Source organism: Chenopodium album, chromosome 11 (assembly GCF_948465745.1).
Source record: "Chenopodium album chromosome 11, dcCheAlbu1.1, whole genome shotgun sequence".
NCBI lineage: Eukaryota > Viridiplantae > Streptophyta > Magnoliopsida > Caryophyllales > Amaranthaceae > Chenopodium > Chenopodium album.
The window spans coordinates 53723350-53747688 of record NC_137844.1 but is presented as its reverse complement, the minus strand read 5'-3'; the positions used below and the strand labels follow the sequence as shown (position 1 = coordinate 53747688).

At 32.8% G+C, this 24339-nt stretch overlaps 2 protein-coding genes and 1 pseudogene across 2 annotated transcripts; all 3 read right to left on the bottom strand.

Moving 5' to 3' along the window:
• On the bottom strand, positions 1 to 1615 carry LOC145569206 (hydroquinone glucosyltransferase pseudogene; annotated as a pseudogene).
• Positions 1616 to 7705: 6090 nt separating this feature from the next.
• On the bottom strand, positions 7706 to 8293 carry LOC145566859 (uncharacterized). Its single transcript, XM_081626141.1, has one exon. It carries the CDS (start codon positions 8291 to 8293, stop codon positions 7706 to 7708), a length of 588 nt encoding a protein of 195 aa, XP_081482267.1.
• Positions 8294 to 17552: 9259 nt separating this feature from the next.
• On the bottom strand, positions 17553 to 23484 carry LOC145569205 (putative GABA transporter 2). Its single transcript, XM_081628560.1, has 6 exons — positions 23316 to 23484; positions 20638 to 20735; positions 19290 to 19476; positions 18805 to 18935; positions 18434 to 18670; positions 17553 to 18238 (listed from the first exon to the last, which is right to left on the bottom strand). Exons 1-6 carry the CDS (start codon positions 23425 to 23427, stop codon positions 17849 to 17851), a joined length of 1155 nt encoding a protein of 384 aa, XP_081484686.1. The 5' UTR covers positions 23428 to 23484; the 3' UTR covers positions 17553 to 17848.
• Between the last annotated feature and the right edge of the window lie 855 nt (positions 23485 to 24339).

Here is a 24339-nt window from a genome sequence, read left to right as displayed (position 1 = left end):
ACAAAACTAGAAGAGCTTGTAACTTCATGAACTAACGCGTCCATTGATAATGTAGTTAAACTTTTAATTATAACTACACGCAACATTAAAACATAATCATCCATTAATTAGACAATAACTGAAATTCTTAAACATCATTGATCAATGTAAATAGGCAAATCACACCTATTCTTGTATGATGTTGTGATTCTTCATCTCTTCGGCCACCTTTGCTAATGATTGTTTTGACGATCCATCTTCACCTAAAGTAGCAACAGCCGCATGCTTCAAAGCTCTCATTTTCTCTTGTTGTATTTTTCCTTGGTCTCCCTGCATCAAACATTTTGCATATAAGGCAATTTGTTCCCGATCAATCAAACCCTTATCATTTGGTTTCACCCTCAATGCAACATTCAAATCATCAGCTACCAGCACGGAATTCAACTTTTGTTCAGCATAAAGCGGCCAAGCAATCAAGGGCACACCATGGACTATGCTCTCTAGAGTCGAGTTCCATCCACAATGAGTCAGAAACCCACCCGTCGAACCATGACTCAATATTTGAACTTGAGGGGCCCAATTAGGCACCACAAAACCTAACCCTTTGGTCCTCTCTAAAAACCCTTGAGGCAAATACTCAAGTGGGTTATCAATATTATCAGTATCACCAAAAAACGAAGCATTAGCTTTATTATTTGGGGTTTTAAGAACCCACAAAAATCTTTGCCCACTTAACTCAAGCCCTATTGCTAACTCAATTACTTGCTCATGAGAAAGGTTCCCACCACTACCAAATGACACAAACAAAACCGAATCACTTGGTTGCTCATCCAACCATTTTATACAACCCGACCCATCTATCAACTCGTCTTCTGAACCGGTCCGAATCACCGGTCCAATGGGGTAAACCGGAGGAACATTATCTTCTCGACCCCGATCATTCGTCAAGTATTCAAAGGCAACCGGTTCAAGATCATAAAAACTATTGATTAAAATCCCAGTAGCTTCAGAATAACATTCTATCATGTTAAGAAAGAACTGGTAAATCTCACGTTTTCTATTCTGAACCGGGTCAGGAAAATCAGCCCCAAGAACCGGAACTAAACCGGGCACAAACTGAACCGGTTCAGATAAATCTCTGTATTCACAAGAGTGTATCTTATCCAATTTTGGTAGAGTACAAAGACAGCACAATCCCAAAGCACTAGTAAGAAAAAAAACATACGACAACGCGCCAAACTCTCGGGCCAAATGTAGGATTTTTGAGCCTAAGAGATCAACAATGACCGAAACTAAACGTGTTTCCTTAGACAAGGCTCGGAGCGAGTCACGAACACCCGGGATGGACCGAGTAATGGTGAGAGTCATGCGAGTCTCAATGGCGCAATCGGAGTGAAGATCAGAGACATCGATGGGAGATACATAGATGTAGGAGATGGAGGGTGGGAGGTTTTGTAGGAGAGTGAGTTGGGATTTCGAAGGTGGTGAACCGTCGTTGAGAATGAGAATGGTAATGGTGAAGTTGTAGTGAGTGAGTCGGGTGGCTAGCTCTATGAGGGGGATGAGATGACCCATCCCTGGTGTGGGGATTATGGCAATGTGTGGTGTTACTTGCATGTTGAAAGGGTTGTACAAATATTTTTGAGTGTTGGAAGGGTTTATAATAATATAGAGTGAGTGTTGGAAGGGTATATATAGTGAGTAAAGGAATTGAATAAGGGAGGAGATCCATTAGTATTAAAGTAGAAAGAAAACAAATTAGTTGTTGGGAAAACAAAAATTAGCACATTAATTATATTAAAAGAAAAAATATTATTACTTTTAATATTATAAGGCTACGTTCATTTTACATGATCTGATCGGATTCTAATTTTTCTAATGATCTAATTTGATCTAATGTGATCTCGTCAATTTGATTTTTAAATTTGACCATGTTTGTATACTAATTCGTGAGATATAAAATTACCATTTGAAATGTCATCATTAGATTTGTATTTATATAATAATTATATATATTTTTCACAGTGCAATTTGTATAATTTATTTTATTACAAATTTAAAGATATTTAAATATAAATAATTGTACATAAAAAGATAGGATATAATCTGATCTCATTTGGTTATTTCTAGTTAAGCTAATACGAGTATCAAATTATATCAAAGTAAGTTGAAATGAACCACTTTGACCAATACTAGTATACATTTTACTTATACCATTTTGACCAATGCTATTGTAAAATACTTTTACATATATCACTTTGACCAATAATATTAGTGTATAACTGTATAATACATTTATGTTTCATAAATGAAAGGGAATCCATTAGTAATTAATGTAGCAGGGAAACAAATCAGTTGTTAATTAAAAACACAAATACATTCCATTCAAATAATTAGTAAATTTGATAAAAGTTGATATCACTTCTTCTCTATTATGGAGTAATAAAAGTTATACTCCCTCTGTCCCATATTGTATGACACAGTCAAACATTACACACATGTCAATGCACTAATTTGACTTTATTTTTATATAATTAAATATTTATGAAACCTATTTTAAAAATTATATGATGAAACTTTAATTTATATTAAAATCTATCTAACAACATGTTTTATAATAAAATATATTTTTATTATGTTAGTAAAAAAAAATTATGGTCAAATTTAATGCATGAATAGTGAAAAAAAATTCACAGTCTCATGTATTATGGGACGGAAGAAGTAACTCAACCATTTCAAAACAAGTGTCTCATTTTTTATTTTGCACTATTCACATGCATCACTCTTACAAATTTTGGTGTAAAATTAAACATTATCGCATATTTTGCCAAAAAAAACTTTGTATAATAATATTTGTCCTTTATTTAATACTTTCTCCACTTCAATAATATTGCAACAATGGACTTTTAGCACCATTCATCAATCTTGTTTGAACATATAATATGATTTATACATAAAGCAAAATATAGTCATTTAGGATCTTATTAGATTCGTCTCTCAAAATAGTTTCACAATATCAATTTTTTATAATTTTTACTCTTATACAATTATAGATATTTAACATATAAAATGTGATTTGGGATGTGTAATTTTACTCTTGTTGCAATATTATAGGAGCGGAGGAAGTAGTATAATTTTTTTTTTAAAACATATAATAAGAGTATAAAATTGAGTTAAAGTTAATACGTGAATAGTGTAAAAGACAAACTAATACGTAGTATATTTTTTAAGGTCATCTAAAAAGAGAATATAAGTCAATTAAATCACCTAAAACTATGAGTTGATTAAGTATAAATGTATAATGCTAATATAAAAAGGAAGTATATAAAAAGAGGGAATAAGGGTCTGTTCTAATTTACTGAATTGAGCTGAATTGAATTGAGTTGAACTGAGCAGAACTGAATTGGTTATGAGAAAAGAAAATTAAAAACTGAACTGAATTGAGCTAAATTGAATTGAATTAAATTGAAATTAAGCTGAAAAGAAGAGGTCCTAAATGTAAAATTAGTGAAATTAAATAGAGCAGTAGAGCATTACATTTCAAAGATCAAATCATCTACGTAGTAAATTCATACGGAGTATCAATAGTTGCACAGCCAGAGCTAAGAGGCCCAAGTTTGGGTAATCAAGTAGCCCATTTATATAGCTTTAAAATTTGGGCACAACGAATAAGGAGCCCAAGAGAAGGAATATAGGCTGTTCTGCTCTTGTGTATGAAAAGCCTCTTTCTACGGCTAACAATTTCTCTGGATATTAATTTTCAGGTCCAATAGTGTGAAATGAGCTAAAAAGGATCCTATTTTGGCAAGGAAAATCATATTGTCAAACGAAACCTCGTACAGGTCAACCAACCTTGCTTAGTTGCTTAGCATACTGATACAATAGTAGCTCATTCCGAAATGTCCCTAATATGATTTGATTCCCAAATGTTGTGAGCATGAAGTGGAATACGCGCTGGTTGTTTGGTGTTGGCTTGGGGGCGTTAGCCGGATGTGATGGGGGTAGAAAGAAGCCCTAAGTTGTGGTTGTATTACTGAGTTATCAGGAAATTTATGACAAGTGTTGTAGGCTCTCAGAACAATGACTTGAGAGTGAGGGTGCACCATTTAGGGGGAGCTAGGCTGTTGGGATTAGATCTGGCAATCCTGACCCGACCCGTGACCCGGAAACGTAAACCTGAAATTGACCCGGAACACAAAGCTGACCCGACCCATACCCGTACCCGAAGTAGAGTTGACCCAAACTTGACCCGATACCCGAAGCGACCCGATCCAAAGTGAGCCGACCCGATTTTGACCCGAATTGATTGACCCTAACGGACCTGAAACCTGAAGCGACTCGAACTATACTCGAAATGACCCGACCCAAAATTAACAAATGCTCAAATGACCTAACTGATTTAGGGCATGATTACTTTACCCGAATAAACACTTATCGAAAATAATCTAAATTAAACAGTATACTATTGTGTGTATAATAGTATTGAAATGTCCGTGTAATTTATTACTCGTAATTCATAAAGAGTTCCATTTGATTAGGAACACTAGTTTTTGTTATTGTTATTATTACTATTACTCTTGGCTTCGTTCTTCTTTTAAGTGTTACATTGAATTTTTTTTTTTCCACTATTCACTTTATCTAATTTGAATTTTTGACCAATTAATCAATGATAGTGATCATACATATGAAATCAACATAGTCTTGTGTATATAGTACTGTTGGAATTGTGTAATGAATATATTATTAATATTCAATTGTTATACTTTATACTTATTGATAATTATAATATATTATTGGTCAAATTTCTACATCGACATAGACGAAAAATGACCTGACCCGAATAAACCCAACCCGAACTTAACTCGATAATTGGACCCGAAGACCGACCCGACCCAATTTGACCCGAAGTGTTGACCCGATATCCGACCCGAATTACCATTGACCCAAAACTCGAATTGACCTGACCTAAATCCGGCTCGAATATTGATTGACTCGAAATTAACCCAACATGTACCCAATCCGAAAAACCCGTTTGCCGAGTCTAATCGGGATATCCCATGTTTGTGTGACAAAAAATTGTCCATCTTACTCGGAAAATGATAAGATGGTGACAATCATATAAGGTTTGTGTGTTACTCCTCTTATTAGCATGTCTACTTAAGATAAAATTTCGCCTAATTACTATGTAGAATACCTTTTGGCATACTATAAGTCTAGTAATTAGAATACCTTTGGGTAGTTGGGTTGTAAAGCCATGTTCTCTTCAATTCATAATTAGTTTACTTAGTTTAGTTTTACTACGTATTAAATTATATTCTCACTAGTTTAAAGTTATTATTATGGTTTAATTTGAAAATATCGTTTTTTACATATTTAAATCTATTTTTATTAAGTTGGACTTATTCTTGTTGAATTGAGCTTATTTTTACAGAATTGGGCCTTGAAATGTATGGATAATAAACAATGATTAACCAAAGTGAATAAGTACTAACTAGGGGTGTTTTCGAGCCGAGCTAAGATCGAGCTTAGGTAGCTCAGGCTTGGCTCGTTACACTATTGCTCGAATTCGAGCCGAGCCTCGAGGTTTTTCGAGCTTAAATTATCAAGTTTAAGTTACAGTAAAGGTCAACTTAGGTTAGAAAATAATAATAATATAGTGTCTAGAAATAATATATTATAACTAAGATTATTTATTTTTCTTAGACTTATTAAAAATATTATACCAATATTTAAGGTTATAATGTTAAAATTAATAAAAAAAAAATATATTTCAAGCTTATTCGCGAGCTTTCAAGCCGAACATGGATGTGTCTCGGCTTGCAAAAATTTCGAGCACGAGTAGTTCGCGAGCCTGCTAAGCTCATTAACACCCCTAATACTGACCTAACCACGGATACTGAAGGAAAAACATGCATACGCGGAAAGTCCGTATTAAAAAGAAGCCCATTATAGAACCTTCCTTTCAAGTACATGTAGAGATGTAATCATGTATACATGTGTTTTTTTAAGCTTGTAAATGTGACCTTGGAATCTTAATTTAGAGACAAGAGACAATGAAACTCCAAGTAATTGTAAATTATTGTCATTATACAACACGACCAACGTAAGCCACAATCTGGCTCCAATTATTGTGCAACATACAACCTAGCTTGGCTTTACCCACACGATATGTTGCAGTACCTTCCCATTTCAACCCTTGTTACAACTTATTGTACGACGTTGTAATTGTTTTCTGATAAGATTGTACACATTATGTTGGTGAAAACACCCACAAGCAAAAAGATTAAAAGAAGAGATAGTTTACTTCATAAGACCAAAGGAATTAAAGTCTTATCTTTAAGATTGTAACCAATGTTACTTGGTATAATTTTTTTTATTCAACCGATTACTAAAATGCGTGATTGTGCAACTTTTCATTAATTTGAGCTTTTTTCTTTAATTTATTGTGGAAAAAAATACTCCCTCCGTTCCTTATTGATAGTCCCTTATGCCTAATTTTAAATCTCAAAATGATTGTCCCATTTGCTTTTTTCAAGTACTATTAATATCCATTTTTTTTACCAAAATTCTCTTCAAATTGTGCAAATATAACTATCTCATGTAAATTTTGCTTTTCCATGTATTTTATTACTTTCTCTATCTACTTTTTAGCATACCCAATGTAAATTTACCTTTTAAATGTACTTTACTACTACTTATTTATGTTTATTAATTTCCGTGAAAATTACCCATAAAAGACTATCAATAAGGGACTATCAATAAGGGATAGAGTGAGTATGTACATAGTGAAAGTAAATAAATCCCCTATAGACCTTTAGAGTGATCACTCACATAGCTACATAGAACACTGGATCTCTCAAGACTCTTTCACCCATTACACAATTTTGAATTTATTGTGTTCATTTTGTTTTTGGTCCTCATTTAAGCAAGTTCTACTTCATTAAAGAGTATTGTAATTTTCTAGATATGAATATAAACCCTATAAGTCAAAATTAATGCATGTGAACTTCTTCTAAAAATTAATTATTTTTACTTAAGAAAACCAGAATCACAAAGTTTATAAGGTTTGGAAATAAATGATAGGATCAAAATTAATCATAGGAAATTCCAAATTAAATTTACTATCGTACCTTTGCCCTAGTGATATTATGAAATTTGAAAAGTCTTGTAAAGATATCATGTATTTAATATAGGTCTGTTATATGGCATAGATCAATCACAAATCACAACTAATGCCATGTCTTTGCCTTTGGTTTTAAATAGTTTATTGGTCCACCATGAAAGAAGGAATTAATGCTCAACAAATATATTTATTACTATACTATAAGAGACATATCGCAAACGTTAGTTATTGCAAATCAAAATCCGTAAAAGCAATTATAAAAAGCAGAAAAGACACATCAATACAAATATTTTTGATCAACACTCGTGTATCAATTCAACTCTCAAACATATATTCATCAATCACGTACTATTTATGAATCTACTTTAACACGCTTCTACTTAATTTAACATTTTAGTTATATATAACACCTAACTTCAGGTGTACTATACTCGGGAACAACAAAGAATTTGTAACCGAGCTAAGATTATTTTAAGAAATAACAAAAATATTAGCAACTATCCATATAATTAACAAGGAAAATCAATACTAGTAATACAAGTTTTTAAAAAAGTTAATATACTCGATTTTATATCTTTACATACCTTAATTAATTTTTCTATATTAAATACAGTAAATACCAGTAGAAGCAGCCGTGAAACGATCCGACATCGTTTTCCTAACCAACGAGCTAATCTCAGGCGAAAAGCAAACTTCCGGAACTTCAGGAATACTCGAAAGCCCATTGGGCTTTTCATAGACAAGAAAATACCTACCACCATCAACCACCTTGTCTTTTTCTTGGACCTCATGATCCAAAAACCATGGATCAGGGCTGCTACTACTACTATCATAATTGGGCTTCGAATTATTATTATTGTTGGGCTTAGAAGCCCTAAAAACAGACCGTAGAAGCTTCTGGAAAGATCTGGATACTTTCGAGGTTATCGGCTTCTTTGACGGTGGTGGTGGTGGTGGTGGCGCACGGCGGTGTTCGGAGGGAAGACGAGGCATGGAGTAGGTTCTAGATGAGTTGATAATGGCGGAATCAAGTTGTCTTTGGAACGAGGTGAGCTCGAATGAGTCGTAGAGGGAGCTACCACAATCCCATATTGGTTTCTTATTGTTGTTATTGTTGGGCTTTTGAAGGTTTGGTAATTTTTGTTGATCATTTTTTTGTGAAATTATTTGAGTTTGAGGTTTTTGCTCCATTTTTGAGAGAAAAGAGAGGAAAATCGAGGAGAAAATAAGGTGGGTAGGAAAGTATGAGGGAGAGGAGGAAGAGGGTGTTAATAAAGCAATAGGGCACCACAATATGCGGGTTAATCATATGGAAGATTGGGACCAATTATATATATTACGTACGACGTGTTTATTTTCGTGTATGGTGCAAGGGATTCTCATGTTCATAGTTGACTATGCTCCTAGCTGAGTTGGGTTCTCGGGGAGTAGTTGTACTCGGATTCTTTATTCGACAATCAACTGTTGGTTGATGTTTAGTTGTATTTATTTGACTAATGTTAATTAACAAAATAAGACCTATAAATAAGGTGAAACGAGTTTTTTAACATGAAATTGAAAAAATACTTTTTAGGATGATACGTGGTCAGACTCTTTCTTTACGTCGTGGATTAAGTATCCTTCAACAAAGTCACATACCAGACATATGTCTATATTTTCTTTTATATGTGGAGTAATAATTTTAATTTATGGTCAACGTTTTTACAGTTTGACCTTAAAAAGAGAAATGATGGAATTAATTAGTGACATAAAAAAGTTACAACCCATAGTTGTTAAATCTAATTGCAAATTTACAAGAGATGAATAATTGTACCATTATATATTAGCTATACACTTATCTTGTTCTCTAATTAATAAAAGAAGAAGAATGCGTCGCTATTTCATTTAATTATAATTTCACTTTTGGTAATCCGCTTTTAACCTAACATTGATACATGCATTAATGCATAGTATTGCATTAAATGAAGAAACAGGATGAAATATTGCAATGTACGGGCTAAGATTTTGACGCGTAAAAAGTGAAAGCGATGAGGATTAGTTTTTATACGTATAAATTGGATCCACTAGCTTCAAAATGGGTCGGGAGAATGCATTTAATACTTTAATGGTTAACCTCAAATGAACACGTTACATATAAATTTACCATGTACTATTATAAAATAGGTATGAAACTAATTGAGTGGGATTATTAGGGAATGTTAGTTTGAGCAACTTATAATAGTGATTTTAGATTCAAATCAATATTATGGCCGGAGACAAGTTTTTTGTATTAAAAAATTGAAGTCGGTTAAATCATACATAATTACTCGCTCTATGTATAATACTACATAAAGTACAATTTATGCACAACCACACATTCACACATACTAGTATATGATTTCAGACAAAATAATAAACCCTTTTTTTTTTTTTTCTTTTTTGAAGCAAAATAAGTCAAACTAATGCCAAACAAATTAAAGCATTACTAATTTACTATACTTGCAAGATATATATAAGTATGTATCGATATTTATGTTGAAACAAAGCTTTTTTCAATTATTTTAAATATAATTTAAAAAGACATATGATGAATATATTATAGGTTTTCATGCAAACATGTAATTATTTTAATAAAATTTCAAGCAAATATCAAGTGGATATATAGTCATATAGTACAAACATGAAAGTAAAACGAAATGTCAAATTCAACTTATCTACGCTTAAGAAAAGACCTAGATAATCTTAATTGTGATTTCTTCAAAAAAAAAAAAAAAAAAAATCTTCATTGTGATGATCTAATTGTGATAATGACCCCTAAATGATTTTTTAATTTAAATTAACATGCACGTTATATATGTATCTTAATAATAGTCAATTCTGATCAATAATAATGCAACTTATCGAGCGTAATTAATTAATCTGTAATTCATTATAGTACACTTGTTAGTTGTTGGACATGATCTATTCCGTATATTATTAGCAGCATTTAATTATTTCTGATAGATATTATTATTAGGACCTTGGATTAATTAAGCATTTTACAGATTTATATAATCATGTCGATAATCGATAGCATGGAACAAGTCAGTATCATGTCATTTACTGATCGCCAACTTTGATTATAATAAACCAAAATCCTAATCTCCATGATAGGGGTGGCAATTTCACCCTGACCCGATGGATATCCGATCCACCCGACCCGAAAAAATGGACGAAAACCCGACAACTCACAGATTTCAATCGGATGACGGGTGGATCGGGTGATGGATCGGGTCGGATTCGGGTTGGTGTAAATCCGACCCACCCATCCACCCGAATATTTATAATAATATATACGTATATTTTAATATATAAAGTCTATTAAAAAAAAAACTAGCACAGCTAGGGTTTTATTTTCACTGACTTCACTCCTTAGTCCTTAGCCTCCAGAACACTTTCTCTCTCCTTTCTCTAAGAAGACCCCTTAGTCCCTTACTTCAGTACCTGCAATTCCGGCGATGCTCCAACGGTCTCACCTCTGACCAGATCGTGCAAAATTCTTACAGATCGGCATCCTTGAAGGACTTACCACCATTTAATTATTCGACTCATCCACAATCTTGTAAGTATATGTTTCTTTTCTTTCATCTTCAACATTTATTTGGAAATTTGGAATGAAATTATTTTTCTACCTAGTCTATCATCTAATCCTGATTTTTGAGATTGCACTACTTGTAAATATGCAAACTTTTTCAATTTTGATATGAGTATTGTATAATTTTGAAGTGTATGTAAATTAATATCATAATTAGAGAATTTGTCTAATGTGAATATATTTAACTTGCTTTTGTGATTCATTATTATTATTATTTTTTTAAATATGAAGCTTATACTTTGTTCTTAGATGAAAATGTTGACTATTAAATTTATATTCTTTGTTAATATTTTATTGTAATTATATTTTTTATGGTTATAATTTTATTTTACACTGTTAAAATTTTGTTTTTTTTCCTTCTTTTTTATTATTGTAGGATGGAGAGGACATGGATATGTGAAAGTGACTTCAAGAGTTGATGAAGAACTACTATAGTTCTATGATGTGAATTGAAGACTTATGGATGTTCATCTCATTGTAGTTTTTTTTTTTTATTTTTTTTGTTAGTAATCGCTGCTACCAACAAGGTCCAACAAAAAAGCTATGTACTATGTGTATGTTACTTGTTAGCTTTAATTTGAACTCTAATTATTATTCCCTATTTCCCTTTAATGTGATTGCCCAATTGATGCATGAAAATATAATGGTGATGTTTAATTTGTGCAGTCAATGTTGTTAAACAGAAAAATATAAATTAGCTAGTTATAACCCGATTAGCACCCGATCCACCCGCGGATGATGGATGGAGCGGATGTGGATGAAGAAAAAGTCGGGTGATGGATGGGTCGGGTGGCAGATGGGTAGTTAACGGATGGAGGTGGATTGAGCTCCATCCGATCCACATCTGATCCATTGCCATCCCTACTCCATGATCTGTGGATAATTTGACCTACGTAAATGTAATCGTAGGTTATTTGACTTTTACCACTACCCATTGCCCAATATGCTTGGAAAGTTGGTTTTAGGCTTACATCCTCCCTCGGTCAAATAATATACGAAATCCTTGTTCTTTTGAACTACTTTGGTCTGCTCTACTCTACTCTGTTGAATCCTGCTTTGCTTTGCTCTGATTAGAATTAATAAGTTGCTCTGCTTTGTTGATATTTGCTCAACTATGCTAAAATTTGCTATGTTGTGCTTAGAAGCTCAAAAACACAGGGCCAAAGTACACTATAGGAAGTACTATAGCTTATAGAATCAAATAATATACTCAAAGTAGTGCTAATAGAATTTTGAGCAAAACTTCTCACTGAAACAAAATCATAATCGATCAATGTATGTAAAATTAGATTCGTGTTATATGTATAGTTTTATAATATCTACAGTGATATTTATATTTTTGTTATTAGTATGCCAGTAATTAAACATATTAATGATCAACTGTATATATATTTCATGACAGTGCTATTAAAATGATGTGTACATATCTTGGGATAGATGGAGTATAGCATCATCTTTCACTACAATATTTTTTTTTCTTTTTCTTGACAAAATACCACAAACATGTGATATATTTGACTTTTTTCACAATTTACATAGATTAGTAGGTTACCTTGACATTCTTTTATAGTTTGTATTTATAAAAAATTATCATGATACCTTACCGTCTCTAATATGTATTTTTCAAATACATGTATTAACTAACATTTATTATTATGTTTAATTGTTAATTACAGAAACTCGTGTATTGGGAAACTATAGCCTAAAGAAATGAAGTATCAAACAAAGTTTAGATGATAAAGTTTGGTGTAATTTTCATCTCTTATCTTTGACGTACCTTCACCTTTACCAATAGCTTTTTTGTTGGTAAAAAAGCACATTCTTTTAAAAAAGTTTTTTCCTTTTAATAGGAACCTCAAAAAGTCATAATAATTGGCCTGAGTTAAGTATTTTGCCTTTTCCTACGTACCATGAATATACTGAAATCAATTCTCATAATCTTATGTTTTATGTAGTCGTTCTCCCTCCATGTTCTTGATTCTAAATTTTTAATCCCTTCTACAGTTCTACCACAATTTTATGGCGAGAAGTAAATCTAAAATTATTCTTCCATGATTAATTCGATGTCATATTCTTTTGTCAAATTAATTGTTTGGTTATAGGGCTCTTGACATACTATACAATGTAACCGAATATTGACGTACTATTCTACTAGTCTACTACTTAGTCCAATTAGAGATGGCCATTGGCCGGTCTAAGCTAAATAATATGGCCGGTTGGAGTGGGTAGGGTGACCCAAGAGACCAAGCCGACCTAGATTGAATGGAAAACCCAACTAGGTCTGCGGTTAATGATTTAGGAAAAGGGTTTTTCAGTCTTATTATTTCTTATTAACTATTGACTAGTGTGTATTTGGGACACGAAACCAGTTAAGTGCAGTTAATTAGTTGAGTCGAGTCCATGGTAGGTTAGACTAGCTTATGGGTTATATTCACCCACATTAGAAGCCACGTTGTAGACTATTGGGTGTACGTAAATAAATTGTATCCAGGTTACTTGTCTGGTCGTGACTAACCGGCTAATTGGCTATCTTTATTTAAGTCTAATTAAGATATACCAAATACGGAGTAAAGGTTTAACCATTAAAAGGGTCGTGACCAACAATTGTGTGAACACATTCCCAGTGGTAGCATCATCAAAATCTTCTACATACCGCAAGAAGGCCGTGAATACTATGCGAAATTGCGAATACTATCCGTTCAACAGCCGACTTTGGTAGCTTGCTTTAATGAATGCATGGAGAATTCTGGATCAGCCATATATAGTTCATACTTGAATTCATAGACATTTTAGAACCACCAATTTTTATTTTTTACAAGTGATGTACGTGTTCATTTGCTACATTCCATGCTTTAAACTAATGCCATCCACCAATTAGCAACTTAACATGTCAGTCAAATCCAGAAGCCTGTTATACGTACAGTTGATTTGATCAACACTACTATACCTATATTTCTGTTGTTGGCTATGTGTTCGTTTTATAACTGTAAGTGTTATTATCATAAGTACGTTTTGACTTTTTGAGAGCAAAAAGGCATATAAATTATGCACTATATACTCTAAGATTTTCATTAAAAGTCTTGACCATATATAATGACACTCGTTACTTATTAGTAAGGTGCTTTGATGACTATATTTAGTTACGTTTACCTAAATTAAAGAAGGTAATTTTGATTTAACAGTTGATATTCTAATATGGTCAGTGGTATTGAAACTGGGTCTGGATTAATGGGTCATCACCATAAACCATTTGTATAGATCCATCCCTGCCAATTAGATCAAACACGTACCACAAGTGTTACTAGGAATAATTAATGTGTTCTATTCACTTGATTTTTACTTATCTGAATTTACCCGAACTTATTAGACCTTGTTAAAACTTATTTTAGTTGTAATTTGAACTTGACCAATCCTTATCAAAACTTATTTTTCCTTATCCGAGCTTAATAGACCTGCAATAAGTGAAAATAAGGTGAACATAACGGATAGGAGAAAAACTAATCTCTAAACGGTTTAAAGTAGAACTTGATCCTATAGCTTTAAGTTCATCATAAAGTAGATTCAAACTCTAACAATTGGACAAAGCAATACACGCATTTTCCTTCCGATATTTTAAGCGAAGCTATTTAAATGGACAACGGACACCTATCAAAGGGACAGTGAGTAAAAAACAAATTGATGTGGGTATCAGATGGGAGCAGGGCGATCTTATGATCTAAGATCAATCTTTTTACTGGGTTAGATTTAATTATTTTTATTAAGGACGTGATTTAAAAGTTTACTAGAGTATAAGCTAAGTGACGTATTAGCTAGAGAAGGACCGATCGATCTGGCAAAATATAAATGGGCAATCTATGAGCAATTAATAGGTTTTATTATATAGTCTTCAAAAAAGAAAAAAATAGGTTTGATTATATGGGACAAAATTTTTGTCCCATTTGGAATTTAGATTTGATATTTTATCTCTTAAATTAGATGTCATAGGGCATGGGATAAATAAAAAAATACCCTAAAATCTTGTGTTTATAATATACTCGGTAACTAATTTGCATGCATTGCCATCTTTTGCAAGGAGTATGTAACTTGTTTGGGGGGCATCAGGGCATGGCCCCTGAGGTGCAGCCGCTGTTGCTCTGGCCGGAAGATGGTGGACGACTACCGTGGTTTGGCTTATAATTAGATGAAGTTTGCAGACTTTGCACATGCAAATCATCGTTGGTGGCCGGTCAATGATGACAATACTTGGTGGTTAGATCGTTGTTGGCGGCTTCTGGTGGCTGGTTATTGATTATGTGAACTAGGAAGTAGTACTCCCTCTGTTCATGACACAATCAATTTTGCATATATGTCTTAGTATCAATTTAAAAACATATTACATCATATACTACTGATTGCTTTATATATACATTATTTAGAAGCTATAATCAAAAGTTTGTAAAATAGTTTAAAAAGTCAAAGTGTGTCAATTATAATGAATTGGAGAGAGTACTCTTGAGTCAAGACTCAAAATACATGGAGTATGGTACTATGGTGGGTAAGAATAGAGTGGTGCTTGAGTAATATAAGGGCAAGATGGGTATCTAGTGTGGCAATTGATTGCAATTTATGACAACATTATGAATGTTTATTTAAATCTATAGTTGAAATTTTTGACACCAGAATTCTCAAGATTTTGATCAGTTATTATTGTACATAATTGTTCAACGTTTGAAATTTCACGCATGTTAACATAGATTCACACATCATATCATTATATAAATAATTTAAAAGTAATGACAATAATGGATTAGATTAGGGAATCATAAATTATTTGTAGCTAAAATTATTGTTATACTTACTAATTTATGGTTGCTTAATGACTTGCATGCTTATCCAAAATAGTTCATTAATTGGAGTTGAATTTCTGCACTATATGATTGCTTATGGTATGAAGACAAATAAAAATAAGTTCAAATGTACAGATTGTTTCATACAAACTAATAAGTTTCTAGTCTTTAGAAAAAATAAAAAATAAGTTTAGATAATATAAATTTAATTAAACTAATAAAGTTAAATAGAATAGAGTTTTAGTAACTTGCATGCAAAGCCAAAGTGCATACTACATGCAAATTTAAATCCTATATTTATGGACAGATTTTCTTATTTTCTTTGTAAAATTCTTACAATAATGTGCCTATGATCTGTGGGTAAAATTCGGCAAAGTTCTATATGTTCGTGATGCACCACACCATCATCAATTGATAGTACATTAGTACATTTATATAACGAGCACGTTCACACCAACTAATTGGGAGCCAAAGTACTGTATAAAGGAGTCTTTCTAAATATAGGAAGCTTTTGTATGTAGTTTTTTAATTGTTTTGAGCTTCTAATTAACCTTATCCATCTATAGGTTTGTTAAATTCTACTCCACACGTACAACTAATATGTTATCGATGTTTAATACAAAGTTAAGTAGTTCACTCCAAATTTCCTTAGGTTTGTACACGGGATTAATGAAAAATTAGAAAGAGAGAAGGAATATATAATTGCACTCTTATTTTTAAGCATTCATGGTCCAATCAATCGCGGGTGTTTAATTTGGCCACCGCCCCTCTAGGGTACACTTGAGTTGGTAATTTGGTAGGAGACCTTGTCGATCATCTCCCAAAGGACTTGCCCTTGGGCAAACAAACAATCACATTTCCTCATTTGTAACTTCTTTGCAAGAACAAGCGTAATTAAAATACACTGACTACAAATGTGTAAAAAGACGCTTTGGTTGCAATTTATAAATGATACAACTAATTGTATAATTGATCAGAATTTGCGGACGCGCCATGCATCTCTACCAACTTAAAGCTTGTTATATTTGTTAATATCTGGCATTGGTTTGGGAAGGGATATCCCCTTCATAATACATATTAAACCTACCTTAGTTGTCGTCAATGATTAAGTTCATACTAGGTAACTTTTTTTTTTAAAACCTCGTACTAGGTAACTTATTGATTAATTTATTCATTTGGGTACACCGTATCAAAACATGAGTGTTGGGTAGAGAGAATATTAAGTACCATGCATCTAATATCCAAGATAATTGACCAAATCATAATAATTTGGCTAAATCATTATCATAATCATTATTATTATTATTATTATTAGGAGTAGAACACGATATTAGACCGTCTTCTTAGAAATACATTGAATTAAAAGTAATTAATTACTTGTCCACTAAGACTCCACTATCAGCTGATTTCTTGTTTGCACCTCATACATACGACGTATAAATTATTGGAGATGTACAAATCAATTCCTTATGAATAATTTATACGAAAAAGAAGAAGAAAAAAAAGTAAAGTCAAATCAAAATCCAAAGATTGGGCTGGGCCAGGTTCCTTATTATTGAATTTTGAATTCTCCTTCTTTCTAGTATAAGGCCCAGTGAATGAGTCTCAAACTATCAAAGTCTAGCCCAAGCTTCTATGGGCTTGGTCTCAATGCTTGTCCATTCTAGCTAATCATCACATTTTAGTTTCAAAAACATGTAATTTAGCGCGGTTAAAATGGATATGTTGCAATTCTTGCAATTTCTAAAAAAGAAAATGTTACAAGTATTAAAAAAAAAAGGGAAAAATACGGAGTATAATACTGGAGTGTCTTCTTCAGTTCATGTATGGATTCTTAGGTCTAACTTACTACCCCCGTTTCTTATTATTTGCAACAAAGGAATATTTTATATCTCACAAATATTCCTCTTTGTTGCAAATAATAAGAAATGGAGGTAGTATATGATACACAAAATTAAAGAGTGATTATGACAAACAATCATAGAGCGCATTCTCTTGTAGAGAATTTTCGTTACAGAAAACAGCTCCCAATCCTCCTCCCATTGACCCATTGTTCTGATACTTCTGAATGTATGTAACACCTCTAAAATAAGCACAAACTACACAGATGTGGATCAACAAACTTTACAGTTAGCGAAAAAAAAAAAAAAAAAATCGTGGAAAACTACAGCTAACTCTAAGATGCTTGACTGTGTATACTATTCTGTACTTCAGATACAAGGATACATGGAGTCATTGAGTGTACAATGTGACGAACATTCAGTTAAGCTTACTTTTTCAAGTGGTCAGTCGCCTTATGGTCCATTACTAATCCACTATACTGTTGCTAAAGAGCTTGAACTGTTTGGCATCAAGAATCAACTTTCTGATTGATGAGACAGCCCCTAAAAGTCCAGCACCAGTGAAGATGATGATGATGGCAATGTTAACCAGGTAAACAGTTGATGTTTTTGATGGTTTATGAGTCATGTTGTAGAGAAGCATAGGAAGTATGAAGTCTAGGGGGATGAATCCAATGGCTCCTACAACACTGCTGATGTCCCCGAAAAATGGCAGCATTGCTGCTAAGAATCCACAAACTACCATATATGCTGTACGAAGTATAATCCTAGGGATCAAATTTCTCTTTGAAAACATCCCTTGGGTTGGATCTGCTGATTTCTTCTCCATGATCTCAAAAGCTACTTGAGAGTAAACCTGTTAAATTTGTTGATTCAAATCAATTGAAACACATGCATCATGAAAAAAAATTACTACTACGTTATAAGGAACAACCAGTTAGTTATCTACTTCTGTCAACCCGTCCAAAATATCTATCATATATATGATCCACATAATACATGATCAAGGATTCACCATGATTTTACTAGGAATATTGGTACTTAAGCTTACCAAGCCAATGGCGAAAAGCTGGAGAAGAATGAAGATGACTGCGAGTGCTAAAACCCATTCTGGAGCCAAAGCTGGTCCACTATCAGGCAGAAAACTCTTAAGTATGTTAGAAGTAGATTTGTTACCGAATACATAATATCCAGAAAAAGCAACTGCATAAAATGTGACAAATATGACAGAGTAGCACATCAGAAGGCCTTTAAACATCTTCCCAGTTGCTGGAGGAGCCAGAGTTGCCTAACAAAGATGTAAAAAAGAAAAAAAAAATCATGCTCATTATCACCAAAAAATTATATAGAACTTGTATTTTTTTTAAAAAAAGTCATCACAATGCAAAATTAAGGATTAAAGAATTTTGCAGAACAAGTTACCTGTATTTCTGGCAGTATGCCATTACCGAAAATTGCAGCTATGATGGAGATGGAATTGAACGCATTGAAAACGCTCACTGCCTTTGAAGAATCCAAAGAATAGTCCCTTGGAGGAGCTTTTTTTGAGGTAGCTGCAAATTAAGCCTTAAACTTATTATATATGCAATTCAATAACTCAAATAGCTCATTGATGCTTGCTTTCACATGTGATTTTTAAAGACAGTTATTATTTATAAATATTATTATGTTTGCAAAGTTTCATGTGAAATATGGTTTGCAAAGTGGCTATTCAGGGTAAACCAACATAAACTAGAAATTATAAGTTTTCAATATTATAACAAGAAGCCAAAGATGCAATTAAAAAGTTTAGTTTAAAACATCAACTTTTTTCTTAAAAGCTTTCTTTATTTAGCCTCACAGACGTCTCATACGCCTCAACCAGTCAAATAAATAAAACGATATGCTGATTATCATACGATTCATACCTAGATATAAGCATGCACTGACCACTATGATGGTATAGCCCAAACTCAGAACCAATGAACCCAAGTTGATGTATCTGAGAGAGTGAAAGGATGGAAGCTGGGAGAGTACAATAAACACCACTGTCACCATCGCTATGAACTGATACAATTGCAACGTGCCATTTGGCAAGAGACTCAAGTACATATGCTTCCAACCCAACAAAAAAGAAGAAGAATATTAGTATCATAGTTTCATAGTATGTAATACTTGCATCAAATAAATTATAAGATCAATATGGAAGCAGGCAGTTAAATGTGATCCAGAGAATTGCAATTGTGATGCATTGTTTTTACTAGGATTGCATTAGCTTCTAGTAAAAGCATACTTAGCATGAACAGAGCAATTTTGAGATTTTAAGTGTATTAATCAGCAGAGTTCCATAGATTGTACCACAATGATCTCCTGCATTGGACTGATATCCCCTTCATCGAGATAAGAATGTCCACTGTGTTACCTGTGGCTCACATCAATGTGTGCAACAGTTTACAAGGTGGACAATATTTCTAAATAGAGGAAGTACACATCTATGCAAGGACTGTGTTTTCTAGCTTTTTAATAGAGGTACAATAAGCAAGAAAAGAGCAATTTTGAGATTTAACTCCATTTAAGTATTAAGCAATAATTCAGTTTAGTTTGCACAATATAATTGAAATCTCCTGGCTAGATGTAGGACTTGTATCTGGCCTACAAAATGTTCATTCCGTGGTGAAATATTGAAATCATAAACTCAAACGAATCCCAAATAAAGACATGTTTATTATACTCTTCATTCATTATCAGCAAAGATCTACTAGCAAGACTGATTTTGGCAGTTTATAATATGCCATCACTTATTAACCCTGACAGTTTCAACTATTTAGAGGTTGATGTTGTATATATCTAAACCTCTCCAAACTCTGTCTTGTCGGAAAATTTAATGGGATATTGCTTTGTACGGTTAATCAAACACGTGTTTGATTATTTTGTAAAGCAAAGTAATAATTGGAAAAGTCACCAATTAAGTCCCTTTAATTCAGCTATATCACCAGGAAAGCAGAAAGCCATGTGACCAATTCAAACTAGGCATACAAACTGTGATGTTTATATAATAAAAGCTGATGTCTAGAAGAAAGCTACAACTTCTGATGTGAATTTGATAATATAAGATTTGGAGTCAGAAAATCAGCCCAACTATTTGTGGAAAGTTAATCTAAAAATGCAATTTGAAGCACACAAATTTGAGAAGTAAAAGCTAATCAAATGTTGACTTCAAATAGTAATAGGTGAGTTGACAGCTTAATAATAATGTAGACTACTGCTAATATATACCTGGAGGCATTGCCCTGCGAAGAGGATAGCTCCTATACTTATCCCGGTGTTAATAGCCGTTTGAATGAACACTACGAAATAAAACATCCAGCCAAACCCTATTCAAATTTGTATAACAAACAATAATTAGTTATATGCTCAAGTAGATGAGTAATAACTGATAATATGTGCAATAATAATGGTTTTCCTAACAATTTCATTGCAAGTTATGAAGCACGGTATTAGGTATCATAAGGACAAACCTTATCACAAAAAATTACTTCTTAAAATTCATTAATACACAAACTACCTTATTAAACGATTTTTTCAATCAATAGATTCAATACTACATGATTCTGAGTTGCATAGAGTCTAGATAGAAGTATATATCCGGCAATATCATGTCAATTAGCATGGAAGTAACAAGGAGTAAAAGAGTAAGAACTTTTTAGGTGGTCCTTAATTATCATTTGAATTTGAAGCTTATAAAAACCATCAAATTGCAAAAATGATTGATTAAATTGCCTTACTCCATATAGGAACTGTCAAAAGAAAAAAGTAAATCTAATTGTATGTACAGAGTAAAAGTAGCAGATAGAAAGTAGTTTTCCACAAATTTGCTTTCAATAAATAATCAAACAGACTGTCTATTCTATCAAGTAACAAGTAAGAATCAAATACTTTAGTTGCCTAAGTTTGACAATCAATCAACCTTTAGATTCTGCATTAGTGTATATAAACAACCAATCACGTATAGTGTATTCACTTTAATCAGCCTAAGTATATCCCTTGCTTAAACAGTTTAACCATTTGCATTCATTATGTTTGATGATCCACTTTCAATACAAGTAGAAGAGGGATATACAGATACTTGCCACCAATAAGACCTTAAGAATATACATTGTCTTAACTATGTATGCAGTTTTGAAGTGTCCGACTCTTTTCAAAAGTACTACTCAAAAACTTTAATCAACTAAGCTAGTTGACATCATTAATATATAGTTCTTTTATGCTTGTTAGATCATGCACGATCCTCCAAATGTCTTGTTGGTGTATTAGCGTTATGCTCAATACTAAAAAGTCTACCGACAACTTCAAGCTATGAGTACAAAGGATCGATGACCTAAGAGATAAGACGACAACAAACAAAAGGCTATGCAAGCACAATACTCTACGACTAAGATCCTGGTTTTATAATTAACGTTCTTGTACTTATGTGGTAGATGCAGCATTATTGACTATACTTTCTACTAGTAGTTAATATCGATCAATTGGCTCACTATATTATTACTGATTATACTTACTCCTTTAATCAACACATTTGACTAATCTGATTTTGTAAATGCTAGATATTTCATACCTTATTGATTTTGTCTAGTACTCTGTAGTAACACTTCCTAGAAATATACTCCATACATTGCAGAAATTGACATGACAACAAGTATAATTTTCGTAATTTTTTTTTTATTAAAAAATGTACAAGAAATCTCGAGCCTATCCTCTCCCAAGGCATCAATCATCATCTGATTAGCTAAGAATTGGGTATAAATAAATACAAGTACTCGTACATATTAAAAAAAAAAAATGCTTTAATCTATATCTATACTTAGTATTTAAAAACTCAAACCAAAAAGACATGTGTCCTCATTCTATTACACTTCTCCATCTTCTTTTCCAAGCCAATGTGCCACATGTCATCTTATATGTTTTATTTTTTTTATTACAATATCTTTCTTCACTCTTTCATTAAACCTTTCATCTTCATCTCCCATCTTCAATTCAACCTTTTCCTTTTCGTATTTAATTTTAGTTCCCCTCACCTTCTTTTTTACAAACCTTCATTTTGAATCAAAGTCTAAAAAGATAAATTTCTTTAATCATGGTTTTTGTTACACATTACACCCATACTAATTTATTGATATTTCCTCACTCATCTCTCAATACAATTATCTATGAACAACCCGTGCATTGCACGGGACAGAAGGCTAGTTTAATTAAAAAGTGAACCCACAATTTAAATGCTGGTAGTTGGAGTTCTGCAGTATATTTATGTTGAAGAGCTAAAAAAAAAAAAAGACGTGTAACGTTTGACTTATTAGTTTTGGCTTTTCCCATTGACATAGACCCCTTATATTGCATGGTTATGTAATTGATCATTCAATTTCTCTTCTTGTCAAAGCAAACTTCTGCTACTACCCTCTTATTACAACCTGATCCTAAAATTGTGCCATTTTACTCTCTGGTGTTGAAGAAACCCAATTACTCCGTATAACACTAACCATATTACTCTTACGGTCTAGTTGATAACTGGTTATAAATATTTAGATATATAATGAATTCCCTTAAAGGCCTTAAGGACTCAATTAGACTTGGCAAAACTGACATAACTCGCACCAATAACTAATAATTAAACGAACCTGACCGTACCCTAAATTCTTCTCCACCCAAATTTGACCCGACCCAAACAACCCGTTTACCACATCCACAAAAAATCAACTCAATAATAACACCTCTACCATTTTATGCTCAAATTATACTTAAACCCGAATTAGACCCTAAAATCTTTCACCCATCATTAAGCGTGATCCTAATAAAACGCCATTTTCTCAGGCGTTACAGAATCTACCACAATTATAACACTAATCACACACTAAAGCAACCAAAAATAAACAAAATTAAGGAGAGAGAAAATAACATACCAAGAACATCAGCGGCAAGTTCACGGAATCGAATATGACGGCGACCATTTCTCTCACAAAAATCAAGAACAAGTGACATCAAATAATAAGCGTAAAACGTCACCAAACCCATCACCGTTAAACAGAAGAATCCTAATCCCCAACCTAATCCTCTGAATACATACGGCAATGCCAGTATTGTTGGCCCCACTATCGCAGTCGTCAGATGGTATCCTGCGTGATACCACTTTCCTACAATTACATTTTCCACATTCCAATTATTTTATATTGTCACGTTGATAGTGTAATTTGAACTAGTAATGTGACACGATTCGTTACCTTTAGACTCGAGGACGAATTGTGCTCCGGCATCGTCGTGTTTGACGTCGGGCAAGGATGATGATGATACTGGTCCTGCGTATATTTTTGTAGTCATTGGATCTTCCGGTGGCATGGTAACGAATTCAATGTATGAGAGAGAAAATGGAGAATTTTTGGAAAAAAAATTGGGAAACTGGGTAATCTTATGACTACGGAATTAGCCTTAAATGATATTGTTGACAACAATGTGTTATTTTATCTTTTTCTTTGTTTTTATGGAATTAAGAAAGAAGAAGAGAACTTTCTATAAAAATGCTTTGCTTTTGTGAAGATTGAAGAGTATAGAGAAAAGAAATGAGTGATGATAGTTACAAATTTATAACCATCGTTAATTCAGATCGCGGGAAAATTATGGGGTTAGTTATAATATTTTAGGAAGGATGCCAAACTTTTTTGGTTTGCAAAATGTTGTTTTAACACTTTTACTTTTTTCCAATCGCAACATTTAACATGGTGTATTTTTGCGACTTATACAAGTGTATAGCCGTAAGGCCTATTAGACAATGTTTATAAGTCGGGGCGAATAATCAATTTTCATTTTAAATACATATGTATAATATGAAGAATTGAAGACTTTTACAGATAATTGGACTAAAAAACACAAGTATAAAACTCTGTTTAAAATGAACAAATCTTAAGTTTTGGTCAAGAATTTATAGCAATT

Excerpts from the sequence above, each read along its gene's own strand:
- LOC145566859 (XM_081626141.1), bottom strand. The coding sequence starts at position 8,293 with ATGGAGCAAAAACCTCAAACTCAAATAATTTCACAAAAAAATGATCAA.
- LOC145569205 (XM_081628560.1), bottom strand. The coding sequence starts at position 23,427 with ATGGGTTTGGTGACGTTTTACGCTTATTATTTGATGTCACTTGTTCTT. Across the intron at positions 19,477-20,637 it reads TCGCAGGGCAATGCCTCCAG|CATATGTACTTGAGTCTCTT; the intron begins GTATATATTAGC and ends TTGGGTTGGAAG. Across the intron at positions 18,671-18,804 it reads GCATACTGCCAGAAATACAG|GCAACTCTGGCTCCTCCAGC; the intron begins GTAACTTGTTCT and ends CATCTTTGTTAG.